At 54.2% G+C, this 18,382-nt stretch overlaps 1 protein-coding gene across 2 annotated transcripts in view; it reads left to right on the forward strand.

Annotated features, from left to right (window-relative positions):
* Nucleotides 1-18,382, forward strand: part of Scara5 (scavenger receptor class A member 5) — a 74,343-nt gene that overhangs the window by 44,993 nt on the left and 10,968 nt on the right. For both annotated transcript variants that reach the window (XM_048330774.1, XM_048330776.1), the window contains exons 5-7: nt 3,573-3,653; nt 5,460-5,558; nt 7,453-7,509. In XM_048330774.1, coding sequence (XP_048186731.1) covers nt 3,573-3,653; nt 5,460-5,558; nt 7,453-7,509 — 237 coding nt within the window. The remainder of the gene's footprint in view (nt 1-3,572; nt 3,654-5,459; nt 5,559-7,452; nt 7,510-18,382) is intronic.

Consider the following 18,382-nt stretch of genomic DNA (forward strand, 5'->3'; position numbering starts at 1 on the left):
GCCAGGCCTGTGTGGGATGCAGGGCCGGCGAGGCGGCTCCAGGGTACACGCAGGCCTGGGGCGTGCGCAGACGCTGGTCAGGCCGGGAACCATCTGCGGGGCCTGGGATGAGGGCCGCCCAGGGCTGCTTTCCGTATTTCGGAGGTATTATTAGACGGCAGTGCACACGGTGGGTTGGAGAGAGGGGCTGGACACAAGGGGGTCTTTAGAAGGCAGGGGTGAGGCTGAAAGGACCCGATGAGGGTGGTGGGCAGAGGAAGGAGGCGGAGACATGAAACGGACCCTCCACCAGAGCCTTCTGTGACAGGTGTGCATGGTGGGAAAGCGGACGGGCCTGCGGGGGGGGGGGGGGGAGGGAGAGAGGGCGGGCGGGGAAGGAAGGGAGGGGAAATCAGGCTCAGGATTCCTGGGAAAGTAACAGCTCGGCCCCATATGCATAGCAAGGCCAGCCTTGCAGCACCCCAGAGGCAGCCGCAGTGGTTTCAGAAGCGCCGGGTCCTGGGGCGCCAGGCCAGGCAGCCAGGCCCGTGAGGAATCAGCCAGGCCCATCTCGGCTGAGATGTGACTGAGGCCCGGGAATGAGTGCCCGCCTTCGCGGTGTGCCCCCGCTTCTTCCTGCCAACCTCGACTAAGGCCCCCACTAACCTCTTGCCTGTATTGAAATTGATGTACATATAGACGTGTATATGTTTGTGTGTGTCTATACATATGTGTGTATATGTGTATATGTTTGTGTGTGTATACACATATGTGTGTGTGTATGTATATACCAATGTAAGATGATTTTAGACCATCTCCTAACTGGATCAGCCATCCAAGGAAGGCAGAATAACTCCGGCTGTACCTTAGCATAATGCTACGTGTCCATCTCTTAACCGTTCTGATGAAGCTTCTGGAAAAGCAGGCTGAAGATGGCCCGCACGACCTCGCCTCTGAAGGTTACCAGGGCCCTGTGAGTCCCCTTCCTTCTCGCTCCAAGGCATGAGGGAAAAAGAAATCTCTCCCTCCTTCTCGTAGACCAGGAGCTCAAGATGCTCCGTACTCCCGTCCGTATTCCCGTCCCAGGGCCTCTCCGGCCTCTGTGGGAGGCTGTGCCGTGCCCTGGACCGCATTCCCGCCTTGCTCAGAGTTCTCTTCGGAGGAGCCGCGCTCTGGGTCTGTCTGAACCCGCTTTCTGTCTCTGGGAGAAAACACTGGACATGATCAGCTTCTAAAAAGAAAGGGTTTATTTTTGTCTGAGTTTTGGAAGTTTGGGTCTGCAATCTGTTGGCCCAATTAATTCACTAGCAGAAGCTGTATCCAAGAAGGAGAGAGACAGACAGACAGACAGAGAGACAGAGACAGAGAGAAATGTGTGTCCGAGTTGCAATATCTCTTTCAATCCTCGCCCTCCGGAGCTCTAACTCCCTCTATCCGGCCTCTGCCACCTCCTGGGGTCTAAACACTGGAATCAAAAAGGTCAAGCTTTTCTTTGCTTTACTTCTCAAATCTCAGCTCTCCTCCAACACTTTGTGTAACTTGTGAGTTGTTTTTTTGTTTTTTTTTTTTTAACATGTTGAGCACTTTTTTCCCCTTGTGCCTGTGCCATTGAATTAGTAGAGACCTGTCAACTTTGGTTAGGGACTGAGGGCGGTGCCAACTTTTGGAATGTGTCGGTACATCTTGATCTTGGCCGCCTGCTTGTTTGGTGTGATCGCAGAGACTCATTCATTCATCAAGTATGTATTGTGCAAGACACTGTCATGGCGCTACTTGGGTTTCCCAGAGCACCACCGAGTGGGTGGGTGGCCAAAACTCCCAGACGTTTATTCTCCACAGTTCTGAAGTCTTCCAGCCCCAAACCAAGGAGTCCACAAGGCCTGGTCCCTCTGAGAGCTGGGAGGCTGGGTCCTTTCTTGTCTCTTTCTCACTTCTGATGGCGCTGGCAATCCCGGGCCTTCCTTGGCTCCTGGACACATCCCTCCCGTCTCTGCCTGTGTCGTCACCCGGCGTGTCACCTGGTGTCCGTGCAGCTCCGGTTCTGTTTACTTTTCTTTTGAGGATGCCAGTCATTGGATTAGGGATCACCACACTACAGTATGACCTCAATGTCACTCATTACAACCGTAAAGACCCTCTGAGGAGGGGTGGGGGAGCAACGTGGATTGAAGGGCGTTATTCAAGCTAAGGCTACAGGGTTTGGGTGTTTTTCTTGCTCCCCTGTTTCTTGCCCTAAGCAGTAGGAGGCGAGTGCTTGCATTCTGAGTGTCCACAGGAGGTTCAAGGGGGTAGAAGATTCAGGTGGGTGCTTGGTCAGGTAAGAGGAGGCATGTTCGTGGTGATTACAAAGCATCAGATAACGCTGGGCCTGCGTGTCCACAGGGCTCCTTCCCACACCAGCAGGAACAATGGGGCAAAGAAGGTTTTCCAGGTGGCAACAATAAGCCTTCCTAGGCAGGTAGCCACAGAGGTGGACAGGACGACGCCCTGGGCTCCAAGCCTAGGAACAGCCCTAGGAGGGCCCTGTAGGGATGGCGGAAAGAGAGAGTGGGTGCCGAGCACACCTGGATTGAACGCCCAGCTCTTCCAGGCACTGACTGGCTGTGTGGCCTCAGACAAGTACCTTTAACAGGGGTGGTGGTGGGTACTCAACCCGGTCACATACACCGGAGTCCCTGACACGCTGCAGCCTCGCCCTGGAAGGCAGCCCCCACCCAGCAGCTCTTAGAAACCAACCCTTCCTCCCGGCCTGGGCCTGGAACAAGGTCCTTGCGCTCTCCAGCAGTGTCTGCCCGTTACCTACCACCCTTCTGAGGGTCACCTTCCAGCCTGGGCCTCCCTGGCTCCCACCGGGATGGACTCACACCTCCCCGCCTCTGACCAGTCTCCTCCCATCCATGCCTCGCACCGCAGAAGAGGGACCTGCTGTGCAGATCTGACCGGGCTCTTCCGGTGCCACTCCCGCGACTTCCCGTGCACTCGGTCAAGGTCAAGTCCAGCATTTAAGCCAGGCCTCCAAGACCTCCACTCCCTAACCTGCTGGGCCTCCGGCTGCACATCCTGTCCGTGCATTCTGTCCTAGCCAGGCCCGGGGCCACAGGCCGAAGAGAGAGAGAGAGGAAAAGGAGAAGGAGATAGGAGAGGTGGGAGATGAGAGGGAAAGCATGCACCAGTGTCAGCCCAGCTCCCTTCTTATAAAATCTCTATAAAGCCACTAATCCCATCGGCAGCACCCACCCTTCTGACCTCATCCAAACCTCATCCCTTTCCAAAAGCGCCACCTCCCCCTAGGACCCTGGGAGCCAGAACCTCAACACAGACATGAGAGCGGGACACACACAGCCCATCCCTAGAATGCCTCCTCCTCCTCTCACTAGGCTAGCTCCTGCTGCTCCGGAAGCTCTCACCTTAGTGCCACTTCTTCCAGGAAGCCTCCCTCGGTGGCCCAGAGGCTGAGCCTGGGCGGCGTTGTTGTCCTTCCCAGGCACGGTGCTGCCCCTGTGGGAGGAGAGGCGGCCTCTGCCTCCTCTGCAGATGTCCTGGGCCCGTGCTGGAAGCAGCCCCATAACCCTGCTGCCATGTTCCCATTCCAGGGCCACCGGGACCCAAAGGCGACCAGGGCAGTGAAGGGAAGGAAGGCAGGCCTGGCATTCCTGGACTCCCTGGACTTCGAGGTAATGGGGAGGGGGGTCCTGGTTGGGATCTGGGGGACACCTGCTTGTCTCCCCCTGGTTTTCCTTCCTCGATGGTGTGGCTGATCAGCTCCCTGGTGGGGTGCCCCCCCATAGCTTTCAGTGCTCCCTTCTGCCCAAAGCCTGGGTTGGCAATAGGACAAAGATACCTTTTCTTAGAAAGTGCCAGAACCTGAAGAGATTTCCCCATCCAGGAGCGAAGGTCCACTTGGCCAGGCTTTCCAATCCGGGCCACTATGGGAAGAAGCTGCTTCCCAGAGTTCAGTGCTTCCCGACAGCCGCCAGGCTCCTTAGGCCCCCTGCCCCATCCGTCTTCTGGTTGCACCTGTCCTGGTCCTGGAGCTGTGCGCGCCCCTCACCCTCCGCTGCTGGACCCGTGACAGCCCTACAGCCTAGCGGCTGGGGGGGGGGGGGGGCTGGGGGGGGAACACACTGTCTTCTTTCTTGACTCAGTGTCTCAGAAGGCCCCCATGCAGTGCCGTTGTTACCAAAGCCTTCATCTGTGTCTGTCCGTTCTCCGGCCTGCCCGGCACCCCATATTCTCCCACGGGAAGATAGGGGAGAAAGGTGGCTGTTTACCTGCTGAAATCTCCGAGGAGCTTGCCAACAGAGGAGAAGAGGCAGGCACTGGAGTTGGAGAGTCCCAGTCCACCCTCCACTCAGCCCCCCACCCCACCCCACCCCGCCCAAGAGCTCCGAGTCCCAGGGTGGTCCGGGGCTCCTCTCTGCACAATGAATGAGTGCTTCGGGCGTGTCCTGCGTTAGGTTCTGCGGCCACAGGGCCGTTGGATCCTGGGAACAGATGCCTAATATGAGGCCACCATCCTCTCCCAAGTTTTGACATTAGCCTTGGAGGAGTAATTATTGAGAAACAGGTTTCTAGTGTCCTGGAAAATAAAAGCCTCAAGAAAGCCAACGAGCTCTCCAAGCAAGACGGAACAATTAGTCAGTTGATGAAGACAGCTCTGCTTTGCAGCAACGGCTGTGGGCTTAGGTCAGGCCTCTGGGGGCCCTGGGCTCTGACTTGGTGAAAGTGTGTGTTGATTCTGGCTTTCCGTGGTGCAATCAAAGCAGGCTGTGTCCCTGGGACCAGGTGGCCAGGAGCCCGGGGCCGGGGCAGGGCCTTGCCGATTTCCTCATCCCTCTCAGCCTCCAGTGCCCTTTGCTATGCCTCCTGTGTTTCTGGAAAGGAAGGGATCTTTCTGTTCTTTCTTTAAATAGAACCAGGCAGTATTTCATCCTCCTCCTAAGTCTCCACTGCTATTCTCTGCCCCGCCCAAGCATCACGAAAACCCTTGGGTCCAGCCATGAGATTTCCATTCAGGAAGAGACCCCGCCTTTCACGCTGTTGGCTGTGTACTCTTGGACAAGTTATTTAACCTCTCTGGGTTTAATTACCTTGTGGTTAGCACAGGTGAAGTCATACCTCTAGGTGTGTGGTAAGGGAGGAATGAGATTCTTCATGCCTAACACATAGAAAGCACTGGAAAAGCTTTCAAATCTCCAGCATGCCCCAGGCAAGGAGACACCTGAATGGGTTCCGTGCCACTTCTGACTCTCACCACAGAACTGGGCCTATCCGCAGGGACGGCTCTGAGTGGTAACAAGTAGCCATCTACTTGATGCTGCTTTTGCTACGTCTTTAACTTACCGGAGAAGATTCCAGAAGCTGCAGCCACGGTGAATGCACCCTCTTGATCCCACAATGAAGCAGACGACAGTGACCTATAAGGGACCTTCCAGTTCTGAGTCTGCCCCGTCAGCATTGTGTCTTTTGTCTCTCGACAGGTCTGCCAGGGGACAAGGGCACCCCGGGACTGCCTGGTCCCAAGGGCGATGACGGGAAGCTGGGGGCCACAGGCCCAATGGGCATGCGCGGGTTCAAAGGTAATAGCAACTGTCTGTCGGGGGATGCTGGCCACTGAGCCGCAGGGCAGCCACGGACGCATGCCTTGGTTTCCCATCTGCGGAGTCTCGGCGTCTCCATGCTTTCCTAGGCCCCAGGGCCTTCGGGAGTGATGACTGTGTGCACGAGAGAAGGGCCCCGCAGCTCTAGGACCCGCATGAGGTGAAGGCCGGTGTGGCTGTAGGTCGCAGTGACTGTAAGATGTAGCAGGATGAAGCACACAGGCCAGACGCCCACAATGGCTCCCAAGGCCATGACCGCCCGCTTCCTCTCCTTCTGCAAAGCTCTCTGCCTTCCCCCTGCGTTTACAGCTTGAGTTCCTGTCCCCCGTCTACACGTTTGTCTTCCTATGGACAGTCCCGGCTCCACTTTTAGGGAAGTTTACTTCAGAGTAGTCAGCCCCTGCCTTTTCATTGCCTTTCAAGATTGTCAGACACCCCATCATCGCTGCAGAAGACAAGGCATGCCTGACGCTCTTTCCCAGTGCTCCTACTGGTTCCTGGTTACCATGGCAATCAGGGATCTACTGCTAGTCCACTCCCACCTGGGACCACTGGGAAATCTTACCCTACTTCCTGGCTGGTGATGAAACAGGCTGAGGTTTTCCTTTTCCTTTGTAGTTATCATTTTAAAATTTTTATTTTTAAACATTATAAAAATAGGACATGCTTATTAATAAAAAAAAAGACTAGATGATACAGACATGTAAAGAGGAAGTCTTTTCCTCTTTCAGCTCTTTAATTTCACTCCTTAGAATAGCCACTGTGGGCTCTTTGGAGTCTATCCTGCCAGATATTTCTCTAAGCTTACTCATATACATACACACACACACACACACACACACACACACACACACACACGTGTGTGTGCGCGCGTGCGTGCTTTAGTTTATTTTAAAAACCTTGGATCTCACCAGGCATTCTCCAAGACTTTTTGACTTACTACTTTCACCCATAGCAGGCCATGGGCCTTTCATTCCCAGATACTTTTCTAGAAACCCTTGGCATAGAATTCCCTGGCCATTTTAATGCCCATTGAATGATGCCAAGACCTTAGGCTGCTTTTTGCAGGGTGAGATACCAGCTGGGAAAACAGCTCTGCTTCTATTAACCATACCCTGGTTAAAATCCTGTGAAAATTCCACAATTCCCTGGAAATTCATTCTCGTGTTTTATGGTTTCCCCTACCAGAAAATCTCCCTGACATATAACCCATCTCCCTCCCTCCACAACGAAAGCCCCGCCCTCTCCTTCCCCTATGCCCATTGGAATAAACCTCAATGCCAAGTTCTAAAGGCCTGTGTGCACGATGGAAACTCCTTTGCTTTATCATCTTCTGCTAAATACCTTTCACTCTTTTGAGGCTACGTGATAAATGCCATTCTTCTATGCTTTAACTCGGATGGAATGAGACTGTCTCTCTTGAGCCTGTCTCTTTCTTCAGGGGACCAGAGCTGACTACTGCTAACTTCTGCCTAAGAGTTTCCCAGTCTTGGGTTCCAATGTCATATTTCCTGATTGAGATTTGTCTGTGTTTCTATTATTTATTTATCTATTTTTGTCAGTTGTGGGCTTGAACTCAGGGCCTAGACATTATCCCTGAGCTTTTATCTTTATCTTTTTCTTTTTCTTTTTTTGCCAGTCCTGGGGCTTGAACTCAGGGACCTGAGCCCTGTCCCGGGCTTCTTTTTGCTCAAGGCTAGCACTCTGCCACTTGAGCCACAGCACCACTTCTGGGCGTTTTTCTATATATGTGGTGCTGGGGAACTGAACCCAGGGCTTCATGTACACAAGGCAAGAAGCACTCTTGCCACTAGGCCATATTCCCAGCCCCCTTGTCTGTGTTTCTAATCCCAATTTTCCTCCGCTGATTCAGGTGACCGGGGCCCAAAGGGAGAGAAAGGAGAGCGAGGAGACAGAGCAAGAGATGCTGGTAAGGAAGTTCTACTGGGGTTACTGGCTACTGTGTGGTTACAGGGGGAACTTGTACCCACCCAACCCTATGAGGTTGGGACGTGGGAGTTGGGGCTATGTGTGGGGCTCAGGTGTCAAAGAGCCTCCTTCCCATTTTGGGGCTCACTGGCCCAGCAAGAGATACTGACAGACCCCCTTCAGGGGCACAGGCTGCGCTTCTAGAGATGGTACCTCCATGTGGTCCTGTGGAAGGGTCTGGAAGCTCCCTGTCAGTGGGCTACGTGGAATCTCTAGGCCTCTGTATAATTCCCTAGAAAATCGGGGAGAAACAGGGCGGGGGTGAGATGTGAACGTGTTCTTCAGTATAAAATGCTTATTACAGTACCTGGGTCCTGTTAGGACACAGGGGAGGTTGGCTCTTATGCCATGTCATGTGTCTACTCAGACCAACTTCCAACGTGCTTGTGAAAAGTCACTGACCCCAAGACCTCTTTTCCCCCAGCTGTTGTGAGGGGAAGGAAGGGGCAGAGGCTGAGCTGATCTTGTCCCTTTTCCTCTTTTGGCTCCCACAAGGCCCCATCAGTGTGGGAAAGGATCGTCTTTCTTTAGAGATCCTTCCGGTACGGGTGGCCGGGGAATCCTGCTCCCCTCGCTGTGCATTTCTAAGGTGTGCTTTCCCCCAAAGGATTGATCCTGACATTGAGAGATGGTGGGGGAGGAACAGAGCCACCTGGCCAGATTTCAAACAGAACACAGTCACCCGCCCCGTGTGCTGTTGGCTCTGAAGTTTGGCCTCTGAGCCCCGGCTTTGGCTCTCCGCAGCCTGGGGAGGCCCACCTGCTGCCGCCGGGCTCTCTGGTGGACACTCAGGGACGGAAGCCAGTGTGGAGGCGTGGGCTGGGGCCCGACGGCCGCTGACCCCAAGGGCGGGGTGCTGGACGCAGGCTTTGGGGCGCTCACTGCCGTCTCGTGCTGGTGTGTTGACTGTTTCTGACGCAATCTCACCGGAGTGGCTGGGGAGGATCGTGGCATTTAGCTTGGAGAAATAAACAAGTGGTGATTTGGGCAGGAAGGGAGCAACGTGTGTGGAAAGATGACCTTTGAGAGAGAGAGAGAGAGAGAGAGAGCTCAGAATCGCCGCCCACATACCAGAGGGGTCTTGTCGGGAGCTCCCTGACTTAGAGTGGAAGCCGGGGCAGCGCCAGCAGCATGGCCGTGGCACGGAGAAGGATGCTCTGGCCACTGCGTGACCCGGGAGCACAGCCTGGGAGGCCGGGGCTGAGCCCCACGGTGTGAGGCTCCCCTGGGGAAGGGTGGGAGCCTGGGGAAGGACGCCCCATCCACTGCCAACTGCCCCACCAGGAGCTGACATCAGCCCTGGACGTCCGTCCCTGGGAACGGAGGTTTCTTCCCTGCCTGAGGAGACACCTTGACCGGAGGCCAGAGGCTGGGTGGGCACGGAGCGGAAGCCCGGCGCTTCTCCTCCCCAAGCCTCCCTGGACGGTGGGCTTGGAGGGCAAGGGCTCAGCAGAGGCTGCTAGCGGTCCGGAGGTTCTCCATAGTGAGAGCAGAGCCGCAGAGGCACACAGGGAACTGTAGAAACACGAACCCATCGGCGCTTTCCTCCATCAGAGGCTCAGAGAGGACCGGCTTCCCCAGGCTGGGGCTGGGCTGAGGACACAGGCCTGGCCTTCCACAGTGGGGCTGGGTTCTTTAAAGTCCCAAGTAAGTCCCCCCCTTCACAGCTAGCTCTATCTATGGATGGAAAGCCAGGGCTTAGGGCCCAAGGTCTGTTGCCTTCCTTCCCATGGCCTCGTCCCAAAGCCAAGCTGCCTGCAGACTTCCCGCTGTGTTTCCAGGACCCTCCTCCTAGTCCCAGAGGTGTCAACTGTCCCCTTGAGAAGCCAGCCAGGAGGGGACCATCCTTCAGAGAACTGTGGACATTCTGACCCGCACAGCACCCACTGCTGGGGCCTTCTGTGTCATTCACTGCAGGACGGACGGTCCCCTGGCCGCTCGCTCTCTGATCACCTGGCTGCTTGCTGTCTGGTCATCACCTTTGCCTGGGGCTTTGACTTTCCCCAAACACCTCTAGGGTCTACCTGTAGAGCAGCCCCCTCTGAAGTCCCAGCAGATGGGGATGTTTAGACATTAAAGGTATTGGTGACAAACAAAAACAGCTAACTGTGCCACCCTGGGGTGACTTTCCTTTGAGCTCAGTAATACAGAGGAAAATCCTCTCCCGACTGTTTTAAGTCAATATTATTTTTTTTTGTTTCAGAACCAAAAAACTCTTATCAGTGTTGACTCGTGTTTTGACCTGGCGTTATACGACTTTAGGGTCTGATGGATTTGGGGTCCACCCCTCTCCCAGCCCCCGCCTCACCAGTCCAGGGAACATAGAGGTCCAAAGATCACCCCCACTTAGAGGGTGGCCAGACGGAATCTAGAATCCAGATCTCATGATGTCTGCTTGGTGAACACTGAAAATTGTGGCGTCCCCAGCCCGGGACAAGCCAGTGTGATTGCCATTGTGCTGTAAGATGCTTGGCTTTGGGGCATTTGCCCAGGGGAGGAAAAAACTGTATAGAACACATCTCGAGAGAGAAGGACATTTGTTTTACCCTAGTATATAATTCACTTACAAGAAAAATAAATAACATTTTTGTAGGGAAGGGGGTAGGAAAAGGAATCTGTTTTAAGTCCCAGAGCTTGAATTTAAGACAGGGTGTAAAAGTTCAGATTGTTTAAAAAAACAAAAACAAAAACAAAAACTTTTCTCAATTTTGTTTCACATGAAAAAAAAAACCTGCAGTCTGACAGAAGGATAAATTCTAAGCTAAGTGTTTGTGGATAGCACTGGAAGCTGAGAAACTTAAATTTTTTTTAACACTTTATGCGTGTGTTTGATATTTAGGGAAGTTTGGAGACTGGATCTCATGATCTTATGACTGGATCCTAGTTGTACAAGTTCCTGGCAATACTGGGTTGCCGAGGAACTGCGTATCTGCAGTGTTTTTTCCTCCCATGCATTTGTTCGGTTCTTACATTCATTTATTCACTCATTCTCCATGTGTTTAGACGACTTAGTACTCCCCTAGAAGAGCCAAACGTAAAAGCATATATGGGAATAGAAGTTATTTTTTTCCCTAGTGCCAACACTGGGACTTGAGCTCAGGGCTTCAAACTCTCACTTGGCTTAATTTCACTAGGGTGAAATTAGGATGGTGCTCTACCACTTGAGCCGCATATTTTTTTTTTTTTGCTGAAATTTGAGGTAAGAGACTGTTTTGTATACCTATGCTGGCTTCAAACCTTGATCCTCGGATCTCAGCCTCCTGAGTAGCTAGGATTACAGGGAAAATGTGTCTCAACTATTTCCTTTGCGAAGTTTATATCTACTAACTGAACATGTACAAGGATACGAACCTCACTTGGGAAAATTGTTCGGAGGCAAGAATGGAATCAGAACTGGAGACACCAGAAAGAACAGCGAGGAAACACGGAGTGCAAGCTGACAGTAAACAAGGCAATGATTGTCCTGCAAGTTTGAGGAGCTCTGGCCATGAGCCAGACATGAGGACCAAATACAGATTTCTTGTCTAGGAGAAGCAAGCATCAGAAGGGGGGGGGAGGAGACATGGAGGAGGTGGGAAACTCATTCCTTTACTTCTCTCAAAAGCAAAGAGATGCGTGGATGAGAAGAAAGCAACCATTGGTTGGCTGTTTGCTAAAACACCAAGAACTCAAGTCTAGCCCGAGGAGGAAGATGGTCAGGATTACAAAGGACTATAGAAAGGGCTGAGGTGGCATTGGGAACAAAGTCTATGAAGTATTTTGTTTTTGATGGTCCTGGCTTTGAACCCTGCTCCTCAGACCTCAGCCTCCTGAGTGGCTAGGATTACAGGCGTGAGCCACCAGCAGCTGGCAATGAAGACCTGAAGGGAAAGTTGGAGTCCAGTGGGCACAAGGGGGTGGGGTGGGGGTAAGGAATCCCAGGTACCACTCATGGGATGGGAAGTGCACTTTCTCCCACCACCAATTCTCCAGTAGCATTGCTTCGTGTCCCAAGATTCATTCATTACCAGCTTTATCTACCTGGAGATTGTTCACACACACACACGCACACGCACGCACGCCCACGCACACACACAGATGGAGGGTTCAGTCCCACAGGTTGACTGGCTGTCCCCACGTCAGATACAGCACCAGTCTGTCCCTTCAGGACGGCTGGCCAGCCAGCCTTCCCTGGGATAGATAAGTGTCTTATAGATGATCCACCCCAGGAACAACGAGGGGGAAGTGAAGCCCAGGCTGAGGTGTGGAATGAGGGCACCCCGCTTCCACGCTCCTTCTCCCCACCAAGCCAGAACCTTCCCACCTGGCAACCCAGAATCCCCTTCCCTACATAAGCAGCAGTGATTGAACTCAGCCTCCAGCCTCCGTGTTTGCTGCCAGGGGCCAGCAGTGCCCTCTCTTATAGGTAGGAGTTTTCCTAAAGTCATTCATTACCATGCACTCATTCAGCGGTGGCTGAAAGGGGCTTATGCATAGATAACAAAGATACTGAGCACTGTTTCAGGAGTCAAGGACGAAAACCACGTATTGTAAGAGAAGGGGCCCTGATCTCCTGTTGATTGTCCTGCAAGTTTGAGGGGCTCTGGCCATGAGCCAGACACGCGGACTAAATACAGATTCCTTGTCCTATCACAATGGGACAGTGACAAACCTAAGTTCCAGGTCCCATCCTGACTCACTGGCTGTGTGGCCCTGAGGCCAGCGCCTTCGTCTCCCTGGTGACAATTTCTTCTTCCTCTCTTGTTGTGTGCTGCTGTCCTTGCAGGCATTCCAGCTTGCCAAAACTCAGTCTGAAACCTTCCAAGTTCAAGACCAGCGATTCTTTTTTTTCTGAAAGCACCTAGTGGCCCCTTCCAGGGGAGCTTGCAGAACGCTGTGTGCAGGCAGACAGAAGTTCGATTCTGAGTCATCTGTGTCGTGCTTGACTTGGTGACTTCATGCGGATTGGACAGGGCCTGAAGCATTGAAGGCCTGATCCCTTTAAAAGGTTGAGTAGGGATTGGGGTGATGACTCAAGCCGTGGAGAGCTTGTCTACAAAGTGCAAGGCCCTGATGGCTGGGAATATGGCCTAGTGGTAGAGTGCTCGCCTCGTGTACACAAAGCCCTGGGTTCGATTCCTCAGCACCACATGTATGGAAAACTGCCAGAAGTGGCGCTGTGGCTCAAGTGGCAGAGTGCTAGCCTTGAGCAAAAAGAAGCCAGGGACAGTGCTCAGGCCCTGAGTCCAAGGCCCAGGACTGGCAAAAGAAAAAAAAAAGTTTAAGGCCCAAGTTCATCCCCTAGTACCATACATACATACATACATACATACATACATACATAGACACATAGAGAACTGAAGGTAGGGCTGCTTGAGGGGTATCCCAGTTAGTTATATTCGATTCCTCTCTTAGGAAGGATGTTTCAGCCTCACAGGCAAGACAAAGAAAGACATGAGTCTGGACCCCGGCCAGAAGTAAAGCCTCTCTTCCTCAGCCTCTCTGTCATCAGCAGTGCTGATGATAGTCGTGCTCTCAATACTCGCTAAGTAAGAACAGGAACCAAGGAGCAAAGCGTGGGAAGACTGGCAAGTCGGGGAGCAGAATAAAGGAGGTGCTATTTGGAACTGGCGTGCGGGGTGAGCAGCCAGGTGTGTGCGGAGGACGTGGAAGGGTCTGTGGCTTGGAGCCAGTCATCTCGCTGGGGGAGCTGAGCAGTGTCCTGCAATCCCCAGGGTCCCTGCCGTCCTCAGGGCCGGCGTGCCCACTTCCCGGGCACTTCGGCGACTCTTTCTAAGGATTTTCCCTGCAAGGAAACTGAGGGGAGGGTGGTATTTCCTGCACAAACAATGCCTTGAAAGCACCAAAGAACTGACGTGTGAGCCTTCGATGTGGCTTTCCAACGGAGCAAGTTCCCAGTTGCGATGAGGCCGAACTGTGCTTTCAGGCTAGGGATGACGGAGCTGTTGGTTTAGAAAGCCTTTCAAGGAAGCCGGGGCCTGGCTGCCCCTGCGCCCTGTCCCCGCTCTGTCCCCGTGGGAGCTCAGAGGTGGACTGGCGTTTAACTTCACAGCTGTGCTTGGAAAACGCCTAGCGGGGGCCTGGGGACCGGCGTCAGGTGGACTTAGAGCCCCGGGGCTGGACACCAGGGAGCTGCTCGCAGGATTCCGATGGAAGGAAGGAATGGGAGGCGGGCAGAACCGTGGGCTTCCGGGGGGTCTTGTGGGTGTTGCGGTGGGCAGGCTGCGCGCTGGCTTCCTCGCTGACTCAGGGTTGGGCCGTTTGCCGCAAAGCTGCCATCCCACCCCCGTCCTCCCTCAGGGTGAGGTTGAATCCCATCCCACCGGGAGCGGTCACCCCAGTCACTGAGCTCCTGCGCGTTTTGGAATGACGGGGGGGGGGGGGGCAGGGCGAGGGGGTGGGGGCATCTTTCTCTCTGACCGGGGCAGAAACTCCCGAGAGCTTGTTCATTTCCCAGAGGTCGAAAGCACTCAAGCTGGACCTGGGATGTTCCTGCCTCTGAGGATTTACAATATGGGGAAGGGGGGAATCCAAGACAGAATTGGGGGGGAGGCCCCTTCAGGAGAGGCCACTGAGCCTGGACATGGGGCCCGCAAGTGTAGCAATGGGTCCCTAAAGCATCTGCCAGGGAGGCCTTATACGTGTCAATACCCCCTCTGCGGCCTCAAGGCTGCGGGCCTGCGCAGTGAAGCAGCCAGCACCACAGCCTCCTGGTCCCCATCTTTCTGGTCCTCAATGCCCGTCGACTCGCCAGCCCCTCTCTGCCTTTAGAGAAGCACAGAGCAAAAGAAAGGAGAAGGGCTCGTCTGCGCAACCACAGTGCCTGTGACCGCAGCTTCCAGCTTTTAATGACACCCACCCAATGCCGTGGTAATGAGGTCTGGGGGTCAGGATCCATTCCTCCATTCGGTAAAGAACTGACAAGCAAAGGAGGAGCGAAGTTTAGTAGCACACTGAGTTTATTGGAGGCAAAAGTAGACTTTCCATTGAGAGGGGACCTTGAGTTGGGAACCCAGTAAAGACCCCAGGGGAAGTGGCGTTTATGCTTTATTAATTCCCCTCCCACCCTGGGACACCACTGGTCAGTGAGGGCCCAGGTGGTGACGTAACTCCTTCATTGGTCTCTACCACTGGACATGTGCACAAAAGTCCAGTTGGTCATGTCCCATCATGCACCAGTATAGAAGTGGGCTTGATTGGCCACACCCGATTGTACACAAAGCACTACTTCATTACTGACCTAGGGTTTTGAGAGAGAACCAGGGCATTATAGGAACAAGAAACGAATTCATGGGCCACAGGCTGTCTGCCATGTGTTATGCCCGCCATTTTCTGTCGTTATTTACCTAACAGTTCCCTTTCTTTCCCTCACTGGAATGAACTTTCCACTCTGGGCTGGGCTGGAAAGCTCTTCATGTATTCTGTGATCAGACCCATCTTTAGTGAGCACCTACTAGGAACCAGGCAGACAGGAATCACAACATCAAAAGGACAGAAACCCAGTTCCCAAAGAAGGCGCAGTAGAGCTGAGGAGATGGAGGTGAGCGTTGACACCAGCAGGCATGCCTGCTGCTCCTCAAACAACCACGTGTGACCACAATGAGAGGCACATGCAGAAGAGACACAGCTGTGGGCATTTTGTCGTGCGACCTGGAGCCTCAACTTCCACACCTGTAAAATGGGACGGTAGCATCCACCTTGGAGGGGGGCTGTGGGGCCTGCTTGGAACTGTCCCATGACGATACTTTGAAGGGATACCAAGTCCCACAGGACATTCCGAGTGGACCCCCCCCCCCGGGGAATGCCCACAGCCCACGGGCAGGGCTGGGCAGGCCACATCCTGAAGGTGCCCTCTGGGATAGTGCCCAGAAAGGCTGTCTTTTGCTTTGGGGATGGCTCCTGTCATCCCATACGGGACACATTTCCTGTTGTGCAGTGTCACCCAGGCTTCTGGGGGCGGGGTGCAGGCCCTGGGGACACAGGCAGGCTGGGGGCGTGGGGAGTTTTTCTTTACAAGAGAATGAAAGTTCAACTTCCTTAATGGGCAGATGTTCCGAATTATCCCCCGGGCCCGGCTCTGCAGCTGCAGAAATGCACAGCCGGTTTCCCCAGCCCTGTGTGTTTATTTCTATTCTCCACAACCTCCTTTCTTCCTTCTTGTTGTGCTCTGGCAAGTGGCGCTGGAAGGCAGGAAAAACAAACATCAAGGGCGGCGCTATCCCAGGCATCGCTCGGGTTGTCCTCCTCTCTAGAAGCCGTGTTCCCTGGGCTCTGGGGCCCTTCTGAGGCACAGCGGAGGAGGTCCTGGTTATTTAGGAATCTGCTCCATGCCTAGGGCCCTCCAAAGCGTCATGAGTCCCATTCAGCCAGTCATTCACCAGTGCACTTGTGCAAGATAGCTGGGCACGGCGTGGCTATGGCCTTCACACAGCACGCGAGTGGGGGTGGTTGAGGCACAGAGAGGAAAAGCAGCGGAGTATTCCTCAGAGACAGGGAGCACCAATCGGGAAAGCCATTCCAGACAAGGTGGCTCTATGAGCCTTGCAAGGCTTGTCAATGGAGAGTCCGGGAGCTCCGGCTTGAGCCCAGATCCGGCCTCTCAGATAGTGCCCTGGCTGTGCATGAAGACTCCTTGTGAATGGTTCAAAACCACGCTCCGATGTCCATATCTACCCTGGTGCTGCTGATTTTCCTACCTCCTGGTCCTCAGCCCTGACTGGGTAATGCCTGAGTAAGGCCTTAAAGTCTAAGACTCGTTTCCTTTTGGGAAGTACATTCAGGTCAGGAAGCACTGTGACCCCCGTGGGGCTGTTGGAAGCAGATGAAGGGCAACTTACGCCTGGTGAGCATGCTTATTAGGCATGTGTTGGAAGTTTTCAGCCTGACAGCCAGCCCTGCAGTTAGGAAACCAGAGGCTTCTCGGCTTCTCTGATGACCTTGCAGTGCCGCGCGACCCAAGCGAATCACTCGGCTCTTCTGGAGCCGTGACGTCTCTGTTTCCTCACTGTTCAGAGTTCGCCTGGAAGTTCTCAGGTTCGGTACAAGGACAGCTCCGAGCCAGGCATGTACAAGGCCTGCTGGTAGCAGGTAGTTCCAAGGCTACCCCAGAGAGAGATGGTGAGAGACAGTGGCTATCAGCCACTGTGTGGTCCTTCTAGGTCCACTGAGCAGTCGGGTCGTGAAGCCACTGGTGGTGGTGTGCTGGGAGGAAGAGAACGACACCACATTTCTCCCAGCACACCATAGTAGCCACAAAACCCAAAGCAGGGAGTGTACGTAAGGTGAGCAACCACTGCACAAAGAAACACAGGAGCCATCCAGCGATGCCAGGGGCCAGGAAATGAAGCCAGATGTCTGTCCTCCCCTCGTGGGCTAGATTCCCGGGAGAAGCTGTGAAATCTCTCCCATCCCCAGAGGCTGGAGGAGCAGCTGTCCTCTGGGGTCCTGCGTGATCAGAGATCTCAGTTGGAAGACTCAAGGTCAGGGTCAAATCCAAGCCTGCTTCCTACTCTGGTGCTCAGGGATTCAAAGCAAAGGAGTCTGGGGTCAGAGCCCGCTTTGTCTGGGGCCTGCTTTTCCTACACAGACATGAGCCAGAGAGAGCAAAGCAATGTTTGTTTGCAGAGGAGAATCCATACAGGTTACGAGATTTATAAAGGTCTGCCCTGGGAGCCCAGGAGTGGCCTCGGCCCCAGCATAGAATTTCTGGATCCCTCCACAGCCGCTTTGCTTCACACATCGCATCCAGCTTGCATTACTGTGCAGAAAGCTGCTGACAGCAGGAGCCAGGCTTCTGGCGGATGCTTCCCCTCGTGTGCCAAGGAGCAAGAGAGGAAGTGAAGCAGAGGCTAGTCCAATTGCAGGGATGCGCCCCTGTCACGTGGCCCTTCCGAAGCACAGGCTCTCAAGGCACCGAACTCTGCCAGGGCTGTTGGCGCGCCAGCTGTCCTCAGCCGCAGGGGCATCCTCCAAGTTGACCCACGTGCCGAGGGCAGACTGCCTGCCAGCCGGAGTGGGAGCTCACGGGGATGGCAGCCCACGGTGGGCAAGTCCTTGACACGTGCTGTTGCTCCTGCCAGCAACATTCCATCCACGTGTCCAGAGACGGCACTGGCCAGCGTGGAGCCAGATGCCAGCCCTGCGCCTGAGTCCACAGGCAGCCTCCTTCCGCTCACCTGTCTCTTCCCTGTAGGAACGTCCTTGGTTCTTTGAGCCTCCATCTAAACTCCCAGGGCTGGCAGACACAAGTCACCCACCTGCCCTTAGATGGGTGTGTGGCACTCAGAGGTGCTCTCTGCAGGCTTTCTTGGTAGCGAGGACAAGTGACTCACCTGGGTAACTTCAAATAATGGGTTCTGGGAAGACTTCGGGAGCCCAGGACCCATTATGCAACTGGGCCTTGCAGAGCTTGGAATGAGAAGGTCGTTGAAACCCAAAGCCACTCTGGGAACCATCCTAAAAGGCCAGCTCGGCGTCCTAGCGGCTCTTCTCCAACATGCTCTGCCGGCCCCACGGTCCCTGCCTGCAGCTATCTTGCTCCCATTCCACTCGGTGCCTTCCACATTCCCCAGCCCACGTTCTTGATTGAGTCTGGGTGGTCACCAGAATTCCCGTTACATAGACTTGGACAGAATACCTAAGCCCAAGCAATCCTTCGGGGTCTTTCCCCATAGTAAGAAAGAATACCAGGCTGTGGGCACCGGGCACTTCTGGACGGGCTTATCCAATGCCACAGCCTGACCCCGCCTGATGGCCAAGACAGGTGTTTCACAGAGAGAAGGAGGGGCCCATGAGGGGCTGTGAGCCGGCTCAGT

Source organism: Perognathus longimembris, chromosome 21, assembly GCF_023159225.1.
Source record: "Perognathus longimembris pacificus isolate PPM17 chromosome 21, ASM2315922v1, whole genome shotgun sequence".
In the NCBI taxonomy this organism is placed as follows: Eukaryota; Metazoa; Chordata; class Mammalia; order Rodentia; family Heteromyidae; genus Perognathus; species Perognathus longimembris.